General features: G+C 50.5%; 1 protein-coding gene across 1 annotated transcript in view; it reads left to right on the forward strand.

Annotated features, from left to right (window-relative positions):
• The window catches only part of ASB18 (ankyrin repeat and SOCS box containing 18), a 43,040-nt gene that overhangs the window by 17,224 nt on the left and 2,747 nt on the right, over window positions 1-23,069 (forward strand). Inside the window, exon 3 of the mRNA XM_060624279.3 lies at window positions 5,999-6,503. Within this exon, the coding sequence (XP_060480262.3) occupies window positions 5,999-6,503 (505 nt within the window). The remainder of the gene's footprint in view (window positions 1-5,998; window positions 6,504-23,069) is intronic.

Consider the following 23,069-nt stretch of genomic DNA (forward strand, 5'->3'; position numbering starts at 1 on the left):
AAACATTTATGCCTGATAGTCTCACAGCTTAGCATCTCGGAAGAAAGGGAAAGAGAAGAAAACACAGAACAGAAAGGGGCAGGTGGCAGGTCCCCAAAGGAGAGCCTCAGCAGAAGGCCAGGGAAATAAAGTGGAACAGCTCCTCCATCAAAGTCTTGGGGCAGTGGCTTCCCCGTCCCTCATTCGGAGCCAGCTGGGGAGTCTATCCACAGGAGGGAAACTTCTTGCAGTGGCTTCATTAGAAAACACGGCTGTATTTTCTTCCCAAGTCTCTCCCCCGCGTCCCCTGCCCCCCACAGGCTGGCACTTGCCCAGCACCCAGACAGTCGCTCCCACCCCCACCCATGGACCCCGCCCTGGGGCTCCAATCACCCTGCCCCCGGGGAAGTGTCTCCAGCCCATCAGCCCGCATGGCAACCCTGAGGAGGAAATGGAGCAGCAACGATGATCCAACAAGACTGCTTCATAACACTCCCTGCGTATGTCATCTCGCATGAAACCCCTTCTGCCTGTCAGAGGGACTGGCCGGCAATCACGTAAGGAGAAGGGCGAAGGCAGCCGGGACTGTCCAAGGACCTCAGCGACCCCCGGCGATAGGAAACACGGTTCCATGTTTTGGTGGTTGCCGGATCATGAAGCTGTCCAGTGATAGCTGGGGTTCCCATCCCAAGCGGGGTGTGCTGGCTGTGGGGTCACCATCATCTCCCACGTCCCTAACCTTGAGATCATTGCCCAGACCTCAAAAACTGAATCCAGCTGGGGAAAATGGGAGCTTGCGTGCAGAGCTGCTGGCGTGGCCGGGTGAGAAGGAGGCTGCTGGTACCTGCCCCACGGACCAAGTCCACGAGGCTGGTGACCTCCCCTGCCTTGTCCTGCCTTCTGGGTCCTGCAGCAAGTTTATCCAGAAATTCTTGTGAAGCGCTCAGAGAAGACACACTTCTCCCCGCCCTGAGGGGCTGCTTGGAAGATGTTCTCCACTTCCTGAACGAGTGGATCCATGGCTGAATGAAAAGTTCAGAAGTAACTTCTGGAAAATGCCTAGCACGGTGCCTGGCTCAGAGAGAGAGTTTAACAAATGATACGGCAGGCGGGTGGCCTGACGGACAGCTCTGAAGCCAGAGTAGTTGAGATCTCAGCCTTGCCGCTTCCTGCCCGGATGGCCCTCATGCAAGTCACTGGTCTTTTAAGCCTCAAGTTTCCCACCTGCAAATTCCACCTACCATGCAGATTTGTCGCAAAAACTACAGATAACCTTTTTAAAAAATAACTTCAAAGATCAAGTACTAGAGACCTCTCAGCTCAGATCCAGAGGCTGTGAAATACCTCCTTTGAAAGCTTTGTATAGACCAAGTAATGTGGGGGGTGGTGGGGGAGACGCCTGGGTGGCTCGGTCGGCTAAGCGTCCGACTCTTGATTTCGACTCAGGTCATGATCTCATGGTTCGTGAGTTCGAGCCCCAAGTTGGGATCCGCACTGACAGTGTGGAGCCTGCTTGGGATGCTCTCTCCTCTCCTTCTCTCTCTGACCCTCCCCTGCTTACTCATGCGCACACTCGCTTTCTCAAGAATAAATAAAATAAATAAATAAATAAATAAATAAATAAATAAATAAAAAGACGAGTAATGGGGAGGAGGGGGGCAGATGACGGCCAGCGTTGAGCAGGCCCGGCCTCACAAAATGCAGCGAGGCTTGGCGGGTCGTGTCAACGGGGAAGAGAGCAAGTAAACAGCAGAAAAGCATTCTTGTGGACTTCTGCACCTGGGAGATTGCCAGGCGCTGCCTCAGGAAGATGCTGGAAGGTAGATGGGAGCCGTGTGTCGGACGTGGGCTCAGAGTCCTACTTCCCCACTTAGAAATAAGTTAAAATGACATTAATTCAACAGCCCTCGATGGGCTCGTCTTTATTAACTCCTGCCTTGTGGCTCGAGCTCCTTTTTCTGTGTCCTGCCAACCTCAGGCCGCTGTAACAGCCTGTCACCACAATCATCATCAAAGACGGCGATGAGGGATGGGGGGGTGTTAGTGTTTGCCCAAGCTGCTTTGTATCAGAGGCTGTTCAGACAATACAGTGTCTCCTTAATCCCCGTAAGACAGAGACAAGTCGTTCTGGCAGGCCGAGATGAGAATGTACCCTTGGTTCCTGACAGGGGCCGTCTACACCGGCCCCAGGCCTTCGTGAGTCGCCTGTCAGGACAGCAAGAATCTGCCCTCAGAGGAGAGGACTCAGCCGAAGCTGGGCTGCCCACACAGTCGAACCAAAGCTTAGGTGCTGCTGTCCTCGCTGGGCCATTTCTTCTCCACTAGAGACACTGACACGTACAAGGTCAGGTCCGGGAGGCCCCCGAGACTGTTCTCACTTTATCACCACCCCTGCCCTGTCCTTCAGACTCACCCTCTCGGAGGTACTCGGTACATACTTCCTGAGATCGCTGCTTATACCCGGACAGGGCAATGGAAAATCTGAGCACGTTCTGGGACCCTGGAATGCTAGCCATTTCTGAGACTCCGTGAACTGTTGCTGTGGCTGGTGGGGGATGGGTTTGTTATCATCAACCTCCGTTGTTCCTGTTTCGAGCCATAACTCTGATCCATTATGGAAATTTCGAAGATACGGGCAGGCAAAAAGGAAAGAAAAGCGTCCCTCGCCCCATCATCCACAGGTAAACACACACCGGCCTATACAGTTCTAGGTTTGTTTCTCTCTGTGCCTGTATGTATCTGGTTTTTAAAAAAAAACAAGACTGTTCAGTGCTGTTTTGTAACCTAATCTTTTCCCATAACCACTGCAAATAGCTTTCCGTGTCATTAAACAGGCTCCCACACCTTCATTTTCGATGACTGCCCAGTGAGCGCCAGCAGAGATGTGTGCCTCAGTCAATTGTTTGTGTTGTTTTCTCTCGTGCGTGTGGTCTGCAACTTACCCCACTACCTGCTCGAAGGAAGTGCCCAGATTTAGCCAATTAGAGCTCTTCGTTAAAAATGAAAAGGGCACCCGCAGCCCTCCGGAGGATGGGCTGGTTGCCCTCGTTCTTCTGAAAGGTATCTTCGTTGCAAATAGCAACTTGGACATCAGCCAGTTAGGCTCTGGACGTGGAAGAGAGGCCGGGTTGTATTTCCCGGTGGACTTCTTTGGAGAGGCTGGGCGGCTTTAAAAAAAAAAAAATAGTAGAAGGAAATGTTTTTGCCATTGTTTGTGAGTGCACACAGGCTCAGCGGCAAAATGAGACGGAACCCTTGATTTCTAACCTCCTGCTGCAGTGTTCAAAATGCCTCCCAGAGAGGCAAAGAGGAAGCTGATCTGAAGCACTCTGATTGTGAAATTTGCATCCTCTCTTAGCTGGTTATTGTCCCCAAGGACATTTCACATCAAATTGTACTTGTTTGTAAAGATTTTTCACCCAAGACAGGCCACCTCTCAAGATAACTGCTGATACGGAGGCTAGAGAAATAGAAGGAATTAGAAAGGCCGAGGGTCCCGGGGTAGAAATATACACGGATTTAAGGGCAGCCACTTCCAGCCTGGAAACCCTCGACGGATGATCTCGGTTCAGCCCCCCAGCTAAGTACGTAACAGGAAAAAAGAGCAGCGACATGAAGGAACGTAAAAGACATTCATTAACGAGATGCACTAGTCCAACGCGCTTTCAGGGAATACCAATCGTGGGCTAGCCCTGCGACGGGCACCAAAGAGCAGAGACAAATAAAACCCCCATCTCTACACTCAAGGAGCCGGCGGCCTCAAGAGAGGAGCCAAACGTGCTGATGAACACTGGAAACGTGGTGTGATAAATGCTCTGCCCCGAGGTAAATGACAACACAGAGGTATGAGCCTCTGCTGGTAGCACCGGGAAGGCGTCGGAGAGGAAGAGGAGGGGAAGAGAGGAGTGCGTGCGCCATCCGGTGAGGCACAGCCTCCCAGGAAGGAGGGGCCTGTGCAAAAGGCATGAGGGTCCTGTCACAGCAGATGTGTCCTAAGAACCACACCTGGCCGGCACAGGATGGAGCACCAGGGACTAAAGCTGGTGAGGTCCACGGGAGCTGGGTCAGGCCACTGGCTCGCACCTGAAAGGCTCTTTCTGGGTAGAACGGAGCAGGGGGCAAATTTAGAGTCTGTGGCAAAGGCCTAGGCGAGAAATGATATGGTCCTCAACAAAGGGCAGTGAGATGGGGAATGGAGGGAGGAAGCAGTTCAGGGGAAGATAAAGAGGTGGAGTCCACAGGGCTGAGCGACCGGTGGAAGTGTGGGACAGCTGGGTGACAAGGAAAAAGCAAAGAACACATCACTTACAGAGCGAGACCCCCACGGAGGCAGAAGAGGACCACACCTGGGGGCAGACGGTCGAGAGGGACTCCCTTCGCCAGACACACGGAGGAAGGACAGAAAGATCGTTGCAGAAACGGGTTCTGGCAAATGTGTGTCACTCACGGGCAGAAGGTAGGACGGGTGGCCGCTCCTGAGAGAGCCCGAGCTCTGAGTGAAGCAGGACTGGATGGCTGACGGGGAGGAGAGGAGAAACAGCGCCTCCAACACTGAATTGTTGGTGAACACAAACTCCCTGAGGACCAGGGGGCCTGGGGGCCTGTATCTGAGAACCGGGTCTCCTCCAGTGGCACCCAGCAGCCACATGGGGGACAGCAGGTGGATGACCGTGGGGCTCAACGTGGAAGACACGGCCCCTTGGGTCCCCTCGGTTCCAGGGAGCCAGGATGCCAAGGGAGTGGCCACAGCCCCACCCAGGAAGGAAAGAAGCCAGGCAGGGCTGAGAGATGAGGGGCCTAGGACTCAAGTCTCGGCAGACCAGGGATGAGAAGGGGACCCACGGGCCTGGACCAGCCAGCAGGAGCGGAGGCTTGGCCTGAGGCCGGCATGCTGGAGTGTTTGACTCCAAAGGTGAGGCAAACACATTAACGGCCAGGTCGGGGAGCTGACCTGGGAGCAGGTGTCTGAGGTGGGGCTGGTGTTTTGGCAGTGTCCACGAGGGACAAAGGTCAGCACAATGCAGGACTGGCCTCCTGCTTTCGGGGAGAGCTTCCCACTAGCGTCCGAGGCCCAAGGTCCAGCATGAGCCTTGCCTGGTCATCAGCCTGCCGTCCCCGCTTAGGTAGGAGTCTGGGGTTCTCTCTCCTGGGAGAGGCACTGATGCCTGGGTAACAGGACACTCTGGGAATCCAGTCGGTGAACGTGGAGGCAGCCCAAGACACCCACCTCTGGGGGGGACCGCAGTGTCCTGTGGGCGTCTCGAGTCCCCAGGAGACCACTGGGGTCTGCACTCACATGGGTGCAGCCAAGATCCACAGTCTCCAAGGGCAAGTCTGATTGAAGCAAAGGTAGCCCCACAATTAGGCATGTGCCACCTACGCTTGCAGCCCTGTAGGAGGACCCCCCAGTGCCAGTCCGTGTCAGTGCCTTGAGGGACGGATGGATTCCCTCTGCGGGAGCGCGGCGAGCCTTGCCTCGCACGGTCACCAAAGCTGCGTAGCTTACAGGGTTACCTGCCGGCTGCTGCGGAAGAGCCCCCCGGTCTAGGGGACCCTCCTTAGCACCGGGCCTCCCAAGCCCTCTGTGACCGCCAGCCATGACAAAGAGCCCAGGTAGTTAGTGCTTCGGGCACTGTCGTTTGAACCACATTACCCTCCAAAGTAGCACGTGGATCCTGAGGAAACGTTGCTAGCTATTTCCACCATTTGCAACGGGTAGGCCCCACCCCCACCCCGGTCTGCCAAAATCTCATTTTTTCTCCCCAGCTCAGTCTCGACTCCCATAGCCTGGGCACCGGACGGCCGAACTCGGGTCCTTTCTCTCAGGGCCGCCCCCCGCCCCTCGCTTCCCACGAAGTCAACTGGCGCTGGGTGGCTGCGGCAGCCAGGGTGCGGTGGGGCGGGGCGGGGTGGGGAGGGTGGGGACAGGGCGTAAGGGCGTGGCAGGGGGCGGGGCGGGGCCTTCGGGGGTCGCGCCCCCGCCCCGCCCCGCGCTGACCGGGCCTTGGCCTCCCCGCAGGTGCGCGCAAGCGCTGCTGGAGCACGGCGCCTCGGTGCAGCGCGCGGGCGGCGCGGGCCGGGACACGCCGCTGCACGTGGCGGCCCAGCGCGGCCTGGACGAGCACGCGCGCCTCTACCTGGGCCGCGGCGCGCCGATGGACGCGAGGAACGGCCGCGGCGAGACGGCCCTGAGCGCGGCGTGCGGCGCGGCGCGGCGGCCCGACGAGCACGCGCGCCGCCTGCGTCTGTGCGCGCTGCTGCTGCGGCGGGGGGCGGCGGCGGACGCGCGCGACGAGGACGAGCGCAGCCCGCTGCACAAGGCCTGCGGCCACGCGCTCCCGGGCCTGGCGCGCCTCCTGCTGCGGCACGGCGCCGACGCGGGCGCGCTCGACTACGGCGGGGCCTCGCCGCTGGCCCGCGCGCTGCAGACCGCAGCCTTCGCCGCGGAGGCCGCGTCGCAGCGCACGGTGCAGGCGCTGCTCAACCACGGCTCCCCCAGCGTGTGGCCCGACGCCTTCCCCAAGGTAAGGGGGCCCCCCCGGGGACGGGCCTGCGGCGGGGCTCGCGCCGCTTCTCAGATTCAAGGGCCCAGCAGCCCTACCCGCGCCCCCCCCCCACCCGTCCATATGCAACTTCTGATGGGGGGGGGGGGGTGTGCATGTCTGACAAACTCCCGGGTGAGGCCGAGGGTGCTCGTCTTGGGACCACACTTAGAAGAGCAGGACCCAGAAGCCTCCTGGCCGGAGTCACTAGAAAATTAAGTTGCTTGGGGTGCCTGGCTGGCTCAGTCTGTAGCGCATGGGATTCAGTCCCAGGGTCGCGAGTTCAAGCCCCACCCTGGGGGAGCCTACATTAAAAAAGAAAAAAGGAAAATTAAGTTGCCAACCTGACTGTATCCGTCCATAGTAGTTACCTGGCGATGCCAGGCACTAAGTTCCACAACGTCATCATGGCCCAAAATATTTTGGCAGGTTACCTCTTGGTGTAATTGGTAAACAGTAGGTATGGGTCTCCTGTGGGATCTGAAACGAAATACCCACTCTGACCACCTACCTTACCGATGAGATTAAGGAAAGCACTTCACACTGTTTGCAGATCTCTGCCATATCGTCCACACCACACTCCTGGGAAATACGCCAGGCTCATGACGGTCTCCTACCTGGGTTTCAACCAGGTGAAATGCCCCTCGCTGGGTCAGGGCTCTGTTGGGACCTCAACCCCGCTTTGCAGACTTCACTCTGAGCAGCTTGTCACTTTTCCCACGTGTCAGATCTACCCCGAAATGATAAAAATGACGACGAAAGATGTCCCATCAGAGAAAATACTTAGAAGGTGGAAAATGTTTCCAAAAGTTCCCCAAATATTGGTTGGAATAAGAAGATATTGTCCTCCCCATAAAAGACTTCACTGAAGGGAAGTCGTGCCATTAGATGTCAAATCGAGCATGCTTGATTTAAAAATTATCCCCAGGCTCGCCAGTCATAAGCAAGAGACATACTTTGGCCTGTTAAGTTTTGAACGAATAGCTGAAAAGCTACTACTTTTAAAGGACAGTACTCGGGGTGCCTGGGTGGCTCAGGTGGCTAGGCGACAGACTTCGGCTCAGGTCATGATCTCACAGTTTGTGAGTTCGAGCCCCGCGTCGGGCTCTGTGCTGACAGCTCAGATCCTGGAGCCTGCTTGGGATTCTGTGTCTCCCCTCTCTCTACCCCTCCCTTGCTCATGCTCTGTGTCTCTCTGTCTCTCAATAATAAATAAACGTTAAAAAAAATTTTTTTAATCAATAAAGGACAGTACTCCAGGTGGGCTGAAATAGTAAAATTCACACATTTCTCTCAAAGGCTAACTTTGCCAAGTGTGTCTATCAAAACGTAGGTGAAACATGTAAAACCCACCCACTGGACTCCCTGAGTGTTTCATTACCTCACCATCACGGTGACAAGTAATTCTCTCGTGGCACTCCACTGTGGCAGGATCCCAGTATGGCAGGCTCTTGACAGGGAAGGAATACCCACACTTTTATATTCTATAACGCGTACATTTCTGAGTCATCATTTACATTGTAATGGGTCCCAACCTTTATTGGTCTTAGTTCATGGACCAATAAAATGGGATCAAGACCCACCTGCTGTCCCTCCCGTTCACACTGCATTTGCATTAAAGCAAGATACTTCAGCCCTCGGGGGCGTGAAACTGCATAAAGAAGGAAAAAGAAACAAGCAAGACAAAAGAAGTGACTTTACGTGATGGGCCAAAAGTGAAAAATATTTGCGGCAAATTCTTTAAAAGAAAAAAAAAAAGGTCCACTTGTTTCAGTAGTGACCAGTAATAAATATTCCTTTGTTGGTCTTAGAATCACGCAATCTTTGTGGGTGTCCAAGTCCCAGGCACGACCTCACTGGGCATCATCCTTGGGGGCAGGGCGTCTAGCGCCTGAACTCTGTCTTCAGAGCTGTAAGTACCCTGCCTCGACCTTGAGATGCAGGACAAGGCACAGGGCGCCCCCTCTGGGCCCCCTCTGGGCCCTCTCCTGGGATCCGCCCCCCACTCCACCAGCCCCACAGGAATGTAGCATGGTCAGCGGGCTGCAAGCCGCAGGTAGGTTTGAATGTGGAGGCTGTTTGTTATAGCAGGGACCAAGAGGCCCTGGGAAGTGCTTGGCTCCCAGAAGTGACGATCTGTCTGCAATTTCACGCCATCTCTGAGGAATCTTAATACTCGGAGGCATTCACAAAACAGCCGCACTGCCGCACTGCCGTTGCCTCCCCTGCACGGAGCACCACGCCCGAACCCGCACATCTTCAGTCCCTGTTTGCTGAATGAGTGCAGGGATGCTGGCGACTCCGGGCCACAGCGGCCTGTGGGTTAAACCTTTGGACACGGGGCTCTGACTTCTTTGCGCTGTTCCCCACACCTCGAGGGGACGCCCCCGGAAGGAGCGCTGGTGGGGTCTGCAGCCCCCGGCCCCCGGCACTGTGGTCAGGAGCAGGTTTCAAAGGGGAACGCGTTTACCACCCCACTGAGAATGTTCTAAGCAAAGACACAAGCGCCTGTGTTGTTGTGGCCCTGCCCCGGGACAGCGGGGCAAAGCACGGAAGCAGCGTGCTCCTGCAGCCAGGCCCCTGCAAGCGGTCGGTCCGCCGGGGAAGGGGTCTGATCGCCACGCAGGACATCAAAGGGACAGACCCGACTCCGCTCAGCAGACTCGTGGAGCGCGCAGCAAAACACTGAAACGACTCTGCAGGCAAGACTCAGCACCATGGCGGGGCGTATACAGAGGCACCAGGGAATGTCACAGAGCACGCGGTCCGTGGGCAGCAGCCGTGCTTTAAATAGATGTAAAGAGACACCCACGGAGCTCAGAATTACTGAGGCAAAGGTTTCACAGCGAGCTTATGACATAAATCACAGCTCCCCCAGGCCCAGACAAAGGCACCGTCGCCGCGGCAGGCGGACTCGAAGCATCCATCGGAGCCGTGTGCAGTGCTCTGCCCCGAAAATCAAAGTGGTGTCACAGCTTAGGAAGCAAGCATGTTGACAGGAAGCCAGGACTTTCCGCCCGGCTGCCCGCTAGTTAACAGCAGAGTCAGACGGCGGGACTCCAGGGCAGGTGCAGACGCGGCGGCCGGCCGCAGCCAGGTTTGAATTCGGGAAGGCGTCGGGACAGGTGGGGCCCGGCCCGCAGGAGAGTAGGCAGGAGTGTTTCTCTAAACACACACATGTGGACCCGACTTGTTCTGCAGCCGTCACCAGTGGACCGCGGGTTGGAGGAGGCCTGGTCTGCAGTGAAGGGCTTTGCTCACGTCTCTCTCTCCTTGTGCCCCTGAGCCGGGCGGCCTAAATCATTCAGACTCAGCCCAGGAGCGCGGGAAGCACAGGGACAGCACCAGCAATGAGCCATCTGACCGCAGACGTAGGCTGTGCTTCCCACAGGCAGCCCTTGAGCACTTACTTACTCATTCGACAGACATTTCAGGGAACTACCGTGCTCTGTGTTGGAGTCAGTGTTGAACTGTGGCGTGTGCATTTCCTGCCCTCACAGAGCTGCCTTAAGAGAGTGGAGGACAGTCTTGACTCAGACAACGACACACTCAAGGTGAAGTCGCCACGGCCAGAAAGCTGCTAAACCGAGGCCCACCGTACCTTGAAAGTGCCAAACGGGGGGCCTGACGTGGCTGGAGGGGGGGGGGGGGCGGTAAGAGGCTCCCCGGGCAGGTGCGGAATGAGCCTGGACCTGAAGGCCGAAGACGCCGCCATGTAAACGATAAAAGAAGGACCATTCCTGGCAGAAGGAACAGCACGGGCAAGTGTCCTGGGGCAGACAGAGCACTGGGATGTATGCAGTTGAAAGGTGACCCGGTAGCTGGCAGCTAGGAGGAAACCGGCCAGAGGGAGCAAGAGGCAGGGGCCTTAAGGGTTACGGGCTTTCGCCTTTGTCTTGAGAACAATGGGAACGTGTTGCATCATGTTAAGCAGCAGAGGTGACACGATCAAATGAGTCTTTGGGATGATATTTCAGCTCGAGTGTGGAGAACATGCCAGAGTAGGGGACTGGTGGAAAATCCAGGCGAGGCATGCGGGTAGCGTGAACGAGGGGAGAGAAGAAGGTTGGTGGCGAGAATGGCAGATTCTAGAAACATCTGCAGATCTCTGGCCTTGCCTCACCTTCTGGGCCCCGACCACGCTGAAAGCGCGGACCCAGAGTTTTGGTGCCTTCTTTTTGCCTGATGACAGAAGGCGGCAAAGCGACCTCACAGGACCGCCAGCTGCACCAGAGGTTTAGTGGGAGAATCCCAGGGTAGCAGCAGCCACAAACCAGACTCCCGTTTCCTGTCTTCACGGAGCCGTGTGTGCGTGTGCGAGCGTCCCCGGTGGGAGGAGGGAGGTGAGCTGTCTCCAGGAGCGCACCTCTGTTTTCCTTGTTCTTGGTTTATTTCTCCCATCTACATACAGAGCAATGTGCCTGTGTGATTTTCCCCCTTAATTTTCTTTCTGCCGCCTCATTAGCTGAGGAGAGTGTGCGTGGGCCCTAATGACACCGGGATGTCAGAGCAGTGTGGCAGCCGCATCTCCGCAGACAGCGAGGAGGCAGTGGAGATTTTTTAAACTGTGTTGGCGTAAAAATAATGAAGGCAGCCAGCTGCCTGGCAGACGTGAGGGGGCACGGGGCTGGGGGACTGGGGAGGGCCGGGGAGCCCCAGAGAGGTGGAACAGAGAGACAGGAAATGAATTCCCAGAGACAGGCAATAAGACTTGATCACAGTCTGTGACCCAGGAAGGAGGGGCCCGGAGGAGGGGGCGCTTCTGCTGAGGGAGGGCAGCTCGTCCTGGGCGGGGGGACGGTGCGGGGAGGCCTCCCTGGCGCCTGCAGTCGCTGGGAGCCATTTAACGTTTTGCAGAGAGTAAGTTTGAGGGCCAATCGCAGGGTCACCGGAGGGATAGGGTTAGCCTGGGGAGGGTCTGAAGAAGCAGGCATTGCATAGGACACCATATACGTGTCACCAGACTAGATCCGGAGGGGTCCGGTGTGAACCGCTCAGCTTGATGGTGCGGTTTTCTCCCAGCGCAAAAGGGGGGCAGTCGAAATCGGAGACCACCGTGCTCCAGGAAACGGCATGTTAGTGGTGGCTTCTGGAAGCCAGAAATACCCTCACGCCAGGGGCACGCTGTGTGCTGGTGAAGGGATAAAGTCGGGCTCCGGGGCTCGGGTGGGAAGACGTCTGCCTGCCCGGCTCTCCCTCTACCTCTCCGTCTCCGGCATTCACCGTCTCTCTCCTTCTCTAACGCCCGCTTCTGACTTCGTAAGAGTAATGGATTGGGACAAAACCCAAATTTGGGGTAGGACGGGGCCCAGAGATGATCATTCTTACAGTAGCACTGCGATGACCAGCTTTTAAAGTGCAACTGCTCCTGTCCCCGTACTAGAAGAGCCGCCAAGACAAGAGGAGGGAAGGGAGACGGGAAAGGGAGCCGGGAGAGAAAGCAAATCCTCAGCACTGCCCTAAGTTTTCAGGCAGTCAGGCGCACATTACAAAACTGTTTTTAAAGTCGACCAGGCAGTAGGGGATGCCTTTGGAGATACAGTGCATTCTCGGAGATGGGGCAAAGTGCAAAGGTGGAAACCTAGGAAGCTGGGTTGCATAGCAACCTGCGAGCTGTGCTGGGAATAGGGTACGAGAAGAGGGCTCCCGGGGGGTGCAGTCACCAGGTGAACGTGCAGGCGGAACAGGGCTGGGCATGGTCCTCGCCAGCCTTCCTCTACACGGCCCCTCCGGTCTCCCGCCGGGAAATACAGCATCACGGACCTCGCCCGCATTTTGACACACCTCCTGTCTGGCTCTTGCCTTAATCAATGACAAATAGGCAGACATATAAATAGACTCATGAGGGGGGGAAAGGGGGCAGAAAAACAACAACAACAACAAAATGCGGGGACGGCATCCAGGGAGTAGAAAGGAAATCCGTACCTCTCATGAAAAGATCCAGAAGAAAATCTGAGAAACTGTGTGCCGTCATCTACAGAGCGCAAGAGGTGCCTAAAGCAGAGCCGGTTAAGGGGACAAGGCAGTAGCATGATGTGACAAGGGGGATGGGGGGTGGGGTGGGGACAAGGTTATACAGCGGCGGCTTGGACAGCGCCTGAAGGGAAGCAAAAAGCAGAATTGATTCATAAAAGGAACCACGTCAGTGACATAAGTGACGGAGCTGTGCTGTTGGCACGTGTGACCTCAGATCCACTCCCTGGCGTCCCTGCCTTCTGCTCTGCATGTTGAGGGCTGGGGATGGTGCGGCTAGACCCCTCGAACTAAGAGTCCCATACCAGCCGGCTGCTGGCTGGCTTCGGCGAAAGGAGACCCCATGAAAGGGAGGGAAGAAGCCTGCATTTCCAAGGCTCCAGTACCCTCGACGGCTCCTCCCCATACTCCCAGCCCCCACCAGGCAGACTTGGTTCCAGCCTCTGTCGTATCTCATATAACAAGAAATGGAGAAGTAAGGGCAGGCTTCGGGATGGATTGTTTCTGTGTCCCCAGGAGGTCCCCAAGGAACCAGATGTTTTCCAACCTTCGTGACTTGGCTTCGTCCTCAGGATGGCTCATCTCTTGGTCGGAAAATGGCTTCCAGCAACAACTGGGCCAGCCAGCTTCCTCATTTCATATCCACTTGCTTTTCTCTAGAAGCCCCGAGGAGGCTCCCCTGTGTTTCACTGGCCCCAGTTGACTTAAACCTGCACTTCCCCAAACCAGTCATGACAAGGGGAATGGAGTTATAGCGATTGAATTAAACTAATCCTTTGGAGTGTTGGAAAGTAAACCACAGTGTGTTAGCTACAAAGGAAAATTAACATTAAAAGCTGTTCCTGGGGCACCTGGGAGGCTCAGTTGGTTAAGCGTCCGACTTCAGCTCAGGTCGTGATCTTGTGGTTCGTGAGTTTGAGCCCCGCGTCGGGCTCTGTGCTGACAGCTCAGAGCCTGGAACCTGCTTTGGCTTCTGTGTCTTCCTCTTTCTCTGCCCCTCCCCTACTCACTCTCTCTCTCTCTCAAAAATAAATAAACATAAAACAATTTTAAAAAGCTCTTCCTAAGTGCAAAAGAAAAAAACAAAACCAAGAAACTAGAAAAGAAAGTGGTGTTTATGAAGGACAGAGGGTAGAAAGCCAACCCACAGATAAGTGATGTTGCTGAAGAAGAGCCTAGAACAAATGGATCACAAATAGTAATCAGGGGCACCTGGGTGGCTCAGTCGGTGAAGCATCCAACTCTTGATTTCAGTGCAGGTCATGGTCTCAAGGTTGCAAGATCGAGCCCTGAGTCAGGTGTGGAGCCTGCTTAAGATTCTCTTTCTCTCCCTCCACCATTCACACATACACACACACACACACACACACACTGTTTCTCTCTAAGAAAGAAACAAGAAATAGTAATCAAAGACAGAATAGAAGAAAACTTAGCTGCACTAGAAATCTTAACTCATAGAAGTCGAATGGATATTCTCTGCAAATCAGTGATGGGAGTCACACTTCTATATACATTCCAGCACAAGTGTTCTAAAAAAGCATGGAAAGGGGCACCTGGGTGGTTCAGTCGGTTGAGCGTCCGACTTCTGCTCAGGTCATGATCTCACAGTTTGGGAGTTCGAGCCCCACGTCAGGCTCTGTGCTGACAGCTCAGAGCCTAGAGCCTGCTTCGGATTCTGTGTCTCCCTCTCTGTCTGCCACCCCCACCCCCGCTCACGCTTTGTCTCTCTCTCTCTCTGTCAAAAATAAATAAATGTTAAAAAAATTTTTAATTTTGAAAAGCATGGGAAAATCTTGCAAAGTATCTGAGTAGAAAATATTCATAAAGGAATAAAAATCAGTCTAGGCTCCAATTTCTCTGCTGCAATATTATCAGAAGACAATTAAATATCATCCTCAGATTCTTTAATCTATACACCCAAGGTGGGGCTCAAACTCACAACCCTGAGACCAAGAGTCACATGCCCCACTGACTGAGCCGGCCAGACACCTCTCATCTTCAGATTTTTAAAGGAAAAGTTTGGTTGCTAGAATTTTAGACTCAGCCAAGATGCTTTTCATTTGGGTGGTAAAAGTAAGACACTTGTGTCTTATCAACCTTGCCTTCCTAATGCATTTAACATATATATACTTGGGATTCCTGGCTGGCTCATTCTCATTAGAGAATGCTGTTGATCTCAGGGTTGTGAGTTTGAGCTCCACTTTGGGTATAGAGATTACTTAAAATCATTTGAAAGAAGAAAGAAGGAAGGAAGGAAGGAAGCTAGAAAAGGAAGTTAGGAAACAAGGAAGGAAAGGAGAGAGATGAAAAGAAAAGACACAGTTCTACATATTTATTTATCCAACAAATATTTACTGAGCACCAGCCATGCGTCAGCAACATATTAAGTGCTTTGGGTGTAGTTCAGAAAAAAAAAAACAAAAAAGTAGTCTTGCCTTCATAGAGCTTACATTCGAACAGGAAGACAAGCTTTAAACAATGAGCATCATCAATGGGCCAATAAAATGATAAAAACTATAGTGGGGGGGGGGCAGTTGCAGTTTTAAGCGCAGTATCCAGGGTGGGTGGCTTTGAGCCAAGACTTGAGAGGTGAGTGCATCAGCTGTGCAGGTGTGCAGGTGTCTGGGGGGAAGGGGCCAGCTGACCAGCAGCCAGCCTGTGGCCTGAGGCAGGAGTAAACCTGACCTGTGTGTGGAACAAGGGGACCAGTGTGGCTGACGGTAGAGAGAGCTGGTGACAGCAGGAGATGGGACCAGGGGTAGGGGAGGGGCGTGGATGGTGTGGGGTCTTGCGGGACACTGTCATGACTTTGGCCATCAGAGGGGTTTGAGCAGAGTGGCAGGACCCGACTAACATTTGGTGGGGACCCTTCTGGCCTCCGTGCTGAGAACATACATCAGGGGAGGGGGTGCAGAAGTGGGGGGACGACTTAGGAGGCTGCTGCCAGGATCTTCTCTGATTCTGAACATATTTTGAAGATGGAGCCCCCAGGATTTCTTGACAGATTGGATGAGCGATGTGAGAGAGAGAGAGGAGTCAAAGCCAACTCCAAGGCATTCAGCCTGAGACGCTGAAAAGATGGGTTTGCCATCAGCTGAAATGGAAGGTTGTGGGTAGAGTAAGAGAACTGGGGGCTTGTTTTCGATACCAAGTAAGCAGTAGGCTGTCCAAGCCCAGAGTTTGAGAGGGCTATAGTTGAGACTCCGGGTTTTTGTTTGTTTGTCTCTGTTCTTCTTTCTTCATTTGTTTTGTGTCTTCCAATTCTACACATGAGTGAAATCATACGGTATCTGTCTTTCTCGGACTGACTTATTTTGCTCAGGGAGACTCTCTGGCTCCATCCATGTTGTTGCAAATGGCAACAGTCCAGTCTTGTTTATGGCTGAGTAATATTCCACTGCATATATGGACCGCATCTTATTTACATATGGATGGTACTGAAAGCCAGGAGACCAGATGGGATCACCAGGAAGTGAGAATACATTTAAAAAAAAAAAGAAGAAGAAGAGGAAGGACCTATGAATGCAGGGGTGTTCTCACATCAAGAAGAGGGAGAGAGGAGAAGGCAGCTGGGGAGAAGCAGCCGGTGAGGGAGGTGGGAGAGTGTGGCTTCCTGGGAGCCAAGTGAAGAATGTCACAGAGGAGGACCTGACTAACCGCATCAGATGTGGCCCACACAGCACAGGGAGAGGGGAGCACTGCGCAACTGGGTGTGGCAGCCCGCTGGTGCTCATAGCAAGGGCAGGGTGTCTGCGGTATCTGGGGCTGAAGACCAATGGGATGGGAGTACTCCAGCGGACGAACGGATAAGACCGAAAAGCATCTCGGGGTTGGGAAACTCAAGTCTGCAGATTCCCTCCCTCTGCCTCCTCCCTGTGTCTCGGCATCTTCCTCCTCTTTCCATCCTGACGGCCACCAGCTGAGTTTCAGCCGCCACCATCTCTCCCGTGGCCCTTGGACACGTCCCCTGAACTGGGCCCCCTGCCTCCAATATGGCCCCCGGAAACTGTTCACAACGTTGTAGCCATGGTGCTATTTCTGAAATGAAAATCTGATCCTGTCACTCCCCCAGGGCTCCCCCGTGCCCTCCAGGTCGCCCAGCTTCATCCTGGAGGTCGGCATTCGGCCCGACGGCGCCCTGCCTCCCTCCCCAGTCTCTGGCTCACATGCCCCACGTCACGCTCTGCGCCCCGGCCAACATTTTCAGCATCTCCTCACCTCCCAGGTTTGGCCACTGTTTTCTCCACCCGGCACACGCTTACTCTCTGAACCCGCCCTACCTTCTGTAACTCCTACTCCTTAACTAGGTCTTAACTCCAGTGTCACCTACTCCACAGAGCTGGTCTTCCCCTGACCAACTCAGCCCCCATTGCGAATCCAAGTCTGACTTAGGTCCCACTTCTAGCACCTCGTGATCCCCCCACCACAGTTGCTATGGCACCTGTTGTCTATTATTGATTTTACTTTTATTTGGGACCATCTAGTTGGGGGCTGTAAAATTCTGGGAAGGCAGAGTTTGCCATTGTAGCATGCAGGCATAACACGGTCCCTAGCTTCTCGGAGGAGCTCGGTAAATATCTGGGGTGAAAGGCTTAATGGACAGGTGGTGGGCATACAACTCAGGGAAAATAGAGACAACTCAAGTAATTGTAAGGCAGGTTGTAAAACTAAACGCTAATACCAAAAGTTATCTCTGAAGGAAGTACGCAACATAAAATATGACCTTGTAATAATCATGATCTGGAACCAAAACTCCAGATGTTATTAAGGAAGGAGAAGAATTGGTTAGGAGAAGACAGTGGCACATCTAGAGATGTGCCAGGGATAATGGCACATCTAGAACGCAAAAAATGCCATTCTAATGTTTAGAAAATATGGGCCATTATTTTTTATCTTGAAGGTAACCACTAGGAGAATTTTAAATAGGATACGTACTTCCAAAATATAAGAATAAACACAAGGAAAACACAAACTTGTATAACAGAAATCAGACAACAAAGGAACGGGCATAAAAAATCATAAAAGAATAGGGGTACCTGGCTGTCTCCATCAAAGAAGCGGGAGACTCTCGATCTCAGGGTCATTAGTTTAGAGCTCCATATTGGGTGTAGAAATTACTAAATACATAAATAAATAATAATAATATATAAATAAACCTTTGAAAAATCATAAAGAATAAAATAAGACAGAGTAAGCCCAAATAGATTATTGATAACAATAAATGTACATTTCTTAAACTGCCCTGTTACCAACACAGAGACTCAAAACACGTTAAAACTGGAACGAGAGGGTTAACAGAAACAAAAACAATTGTTTTGCTAATTCTAGCAAAAACAAACGAAAAATAAAACGATGCATTGATACTAACACGCAACATAGAAGAATTCCCACCAACTGAAGGGACGAGATGCCCTGACGGTGAGATAAAGAATACGGTCCACACCATCAGAAGCCTATGTGCCAAAGAAAGGTGATGTTACAGTGGAGAAACTAACTGAAAAATAGTAATTCTAGGTGATTTTAAGTTCACATCTCAGTCTCTCATAGATCAAGTGGCGGGAGGGGGGAGTAGAAGCTTCCAATCATACATGTGACAAGTGCATGTTGAACTTTGCACCCTGCCAACAGAATACAACTTCTGGTACTCCAAGCCAGATATCATTTAAAGCTGTAATAGAGGGGCGCCTGGGGGGCTCAGGCGGCTAACTGTCCAACTCCGGCTGAGGTCAGGATCTCACGGTTCGTGAATCTGAGCCCCACCTCCCCCTCTGTGCTGACAGTGCAGAGTCTGCTTGGGATTCCCTCCCTCTCTCTCTCTGCCCCTCTTCCAGTTGCATTTTCTCTCTCTTTGTCTCTTTCAAAATAATAAATAAGTAAACTTTTAAAAAAGGCTGTAATACAATACATCAGAAATCAACAGCAAACAGCTAATTTTCAAAAATAACCTTTTGAAGATTGCATAGCACACTCTCAAAAAACTATTGCATCAATACTTACAGAATTGCAGAATATTTAAGAGAGAGAGTTAGAACCCTGTGCCTCAAAACTTAGGGCTGTGACCGTACCCACACCACTTTAAAAGTTGCTTTTATTATGACTCAAGTGGAAAAAAATGTTACTAAATTAACTGAGCAGTCAATCCAAGGGGTCAGAAAGAGGAACAAAGGCATTAATAACAATAAGTGCAAAATTTAATGGATTCGAATATTTGAAAAGAACTGGTCAATAAAATCCAATAGGTGATTCCTTGAAAAAACAAATTAGTGAAATTCCAGTAAGACTAAACAAGGAAAAACATTGGAAATACAACTACAGAATTTCTTTTTTTTTTTTTTTAATGTTTAATTTTGAGAGACAGAGAGAGTCAGAGTGTGAGCAGGGGAGGGGCAGAGAGAGAGGGAGACACAGAATCCGAAGCAGGCTCCGGGCTCCGAGCTGTCGGCACAGAGCCCGACGTGGGGCTTGAATCCACGAACCGCGAGATCATGACCTGAGCTAAAGTCGGACGCTCAACCAACTGAGCCACCCAGGTGCCCCCAATTACAGAATTTCAAATGAAAAGGGGTGCTTGTTCCTAGAGAGAGTGGGGATATCTCCCATCCAGAATTTCTCTCCACCTGCGTAGATACATCAAGAAGGCCCTTGGGCCCTCTGCCTTCCTGGGCTTCACCAGTGCAGTCTCCCAGCAGACAGTGGGAGAAGGAGGGCAAGGTCAGAGGAGGTCTCTGCTTGGCCCCCTCTGTGCCTCAGGCTGGTGCATGTCCCCAACCCAAGATCACTACTCCTGATAGCCCACGTGAGTCTCCACCCTTCAGTCCCAGAGGCAGAAGTGGCCCTGCTCCCAGCTCCACATTAGTGCTTTGACTTCCCCTGTACTCACACCAGGCTTAATAGTTCCTGTATTGGTAAACCCTCCCGGGACGATCCTACGTCAGTGTGCTGTTTCTGTCCCATTGGAACTCTGACAGATACACCTGCAAAGCTCAGTTTCTTTACAATGAAGATTGTTGCCATTTGCAACAACATGGATGGATCTAGAGGGCACAATGCTAAGTGAAATGACTCAGAGAAAGACAGATACCATCTGATCTCACTCATACATGGGATTTAAGAAGTAAAACAAACAGGACAAAAAGAGACAAACAGAAAAACAGACTCTTAACTATAAAGAACAAACTGGTGGCACGTCTGGGTGGCTCAGTCAGGTAAGCGTCCGACTTCGGCTCAGGTCATGATGTCACGGTCCGTGAGTTCGAGCCCCGCGTCAGGCTCTGTGCTGACAGCTCGGAGCCTGGAGCCTCCTTCGGATTCTGTGTCTCCCTCTCTCTCTGCCCCTCCCCTGCTCATGCTCTATCTTTCTCTCTCTCTCTCAAAAATAAACATTAAAAAGAAGAAGAAGAAGAACAAACTGATGGTTACCAGAGCGGGGTGGGGAATGGGTGAAGTAACTGAAGGGAATTAAGAGTACGCTTACCATGATGAGCACTGAGTCATGTTTAGAATTGTTAAATCACTATACTGTGCAGCTGCAACTAATATAACACTGTATGTTAACCATACTGGAATTAAAAAAAAATTTTTAATAAATAAAATAAGATGAGATTGTTTTCCAGGAAAATATAGATTAATAAAATGGATTCAAGAAGAAATCAAGGGCCGCCTGGCTGGCCCAGGCAGTAGAGCGTGCAACTCTTGACCTTGGGGTTGTGAGTCTGAGCCCCATGTTGGGCGTGGAGTTTACTTAAAAATAAAATCTGGGGCGCCTAGGTGGCTCAGTCAGTTGAGCGTCTGACTTTGGCTCAGGTCATGATCTAGCATTTTGTGAGTTGGAGCCCCGCGTCGGGCTCTGTGCTTGACAGCTCAGAGCCTGGAGCCTGCTTCAGATTCTGTGTCTCCCTCTGTCTCTGCCCCACCCCACGCACACTCTGTCTATCTCTCAAAATAATAAATAAACATTAAAAATTTTTTAATAAAAAATAAATAAAATCTTTAAAAAAAAAGAAGAAATCAAAATATACCAATAACCGAGGAAGAAAGTGAAAATATAAAAAAATACCAATAACCGAGGAAGAAAGTGAAAAATATTACCTGCAGCATAAGACCAGGCATAGACAATGTTAAATGCAAGATCCGTGCCTTCTCGCTTCCAGGAAGTTTGCACTTTTAAAATCTTGGAATGTGCTAACAGGAGATTTTCTAAGCTAAGTCGACATAAAATGATATCAAAACCTGACACAAATAGCTTACAAAACTGAAACAACAAACCACATTTAGTTCTTAGAAGAGATATAGAAATCTTAGCAAATTGAATCTGGCATTTTCTTCAGATTAGTCAAATAGAGTCTGTTCTGTGAAGACAAAAATGGGTCGGTATTGAAAAATCTTGTATCAACTTGCTTAGAAAAAGGCAAAAAATAAAATGAAATCCTAAAATTTACAGTAACTTAGGAACAGAAAGACACTTCCTGAATTTAGAACAGAGAGTCTATCTGAAACTAATATCCAAGGTTATATGGTTTAGTGAAACATTACAGATAATCCTATTAAAATCAGGAATAAGATAATGATGCCTGCTATCAATATTGTTATTTAACATTGAACTTTAAAGCTCTCACCAATGTAATAAGACAAGAAAAGTAAATGTGAGATATTTATATTGAGAGGAGAAAATACCATTATTTGCAAATATAAAGATATATTTGCAAAAATGTAAAATATATTTACAAATCAATGAAAAAAATAAACATACTATAGAAAATTGAGCAAAAAACATAATTTAGCAATTCACAAAAGAACACAAATGGTCCACCAAAACAGAAGTAAATATTCCATATTGTACCTATCAAATTTAAATAACTAATGAGATAATTTGGGTAGGGAGAAAGAGATACTCTCATACCCTATTCTTCAAAAAGTGTGCCAATTTGCACACTCACAATTTGACAGCGTGTTTTAAAACCTTTAAAATGTACAGACTCCTTGACCCTACGTTTCTGCTTCCAGGAATTCAATGTCAGAAGAGGGCAGAATTATCTTAGCTACATAAAGGGGCGCCTGGAGGGCTCAGTCAGTTGGGCGTCCGACTCTTTATTTCAGTTCAAGTAATGATGCCAGGGTCATGGGATCAAGACCTGTGTGGAGCCTGCTTAAGATTCTCTCTCTCTCCCTCTGCCCCTCTCCCCCCCTTGTACTCTCTCTCTCTCTCTCTCTCTCTCAAAAAAGAAAAAAATAAAAATAATTTAAATAAGAATGGTTAGGGGCAGAAAGAGAATCGCATTCAAGAGTGTTCGTTGTTTGTAACATCAGTTTACAGTAGTCGTTTCATTGAATACATTATAATATGCTCATATATTCATCAAATAAAATATGGTCACTGAAGTAATGTTGAAGTGCTCATTTATGATTTCTGAATTGTGCACAACTGTTTTGAGTGGACAAAAATCAAGTTTCAAAATAATATGCAAAGTATTAGCCCACTCTTATTGTATATATTAATTTTTTGTCCAAATGCATTAAACATTAGTATACTTAAAATGTTAATAGTGCTTATCTCTGAACAAAGATACACTAATTTCTTGTTTTGTCTTAACATTTTAAAAAGGGTTCATATCTGAGCCAAGCTCAGTAAGTTGTGAATGGAGCAACCATACTGGGGGATTTAAGTACTTTCTTCTATTTGACTCAGTTCAGAGAGCCCCAGGGAGCTCAGCCTTTGGCCCTGTTTGTTAATTGCCTGCTGTAGATATTTGGTGCCTGATCTTAAGAAAATTGCTTAACCTCAGTTTTCTCAATGAAGAAATACTAAGAATAGTTTTACAACCCTTGGTAAATCTTAAGCCTCAAAAACAGAAAGCTGTAATGTTGCCCTGCCCTTCCCCAAAATCAAATCTGAATTTGATGAATTTTCCAAACCCAACCATTAATTTACAAAAAGCAGAGGAGGAACATCGTGTCCCCAAACCCTACAGGAATACTGTGAGCAAAATCCCAACACTGAGAGACTCTGCTGGACAAAGAACCCGGTTTCTTCAATAATCTATAACATGATACACAAATAAGAGATCTGATAATACATCATATCAACCAATCTCAACCCTGTTGGCCTTATTTCAGTTCTTATTCAGACAAACAATTTTTTTTTTTTACTATATAATGGCATTGAAGAGAATTGAAGAGAAATTTGTGAATTTAAACACTGGCCATATATTAGATGATGCTAAGAAACGTGTTAATTTCTCAGGTCGTGTAATGATGTGGTTTCTTCTAAAGCATCCTGTAAGAGTCACACTGAAACATTTACAGATGAAATGATAGGATACATTGCATTTGCTTTAAAATAATCGGAGGTAATGTGGGTGTGGATGGGGCAGGGTTGGCCATGTGTTGATGGGGGGGGTGCATAGGGACTATCATTTTTGTGTTCATTCACATGTCACGATCGCAAGAAAAAGCTGATTTTTAAAAAGCAAATAGTGTTCTCATTTCAATCGTAAAATTTGCAAATAAGAAAACAGGACTCCTTTGCCAGCAGAGACTGGAAATAAAATGGAAAGGCCAAGTCGGGAGGAAATTCAA

The sequence above is a fragment of the Panthera onca genome, chromosome C1, assembly GCF_046562875.1.
Source record: "Panthera onca isolate mPanOnc1 chromosome C1, mPanOnc1 haplotype 2, whole genome shotgun sequence".
NCBI classification, from domain to species: Eukaryota; Metazoa; Chordata; class Mammalia; order Carnivora; family Felidae; genus Panthera; species Panthera onca.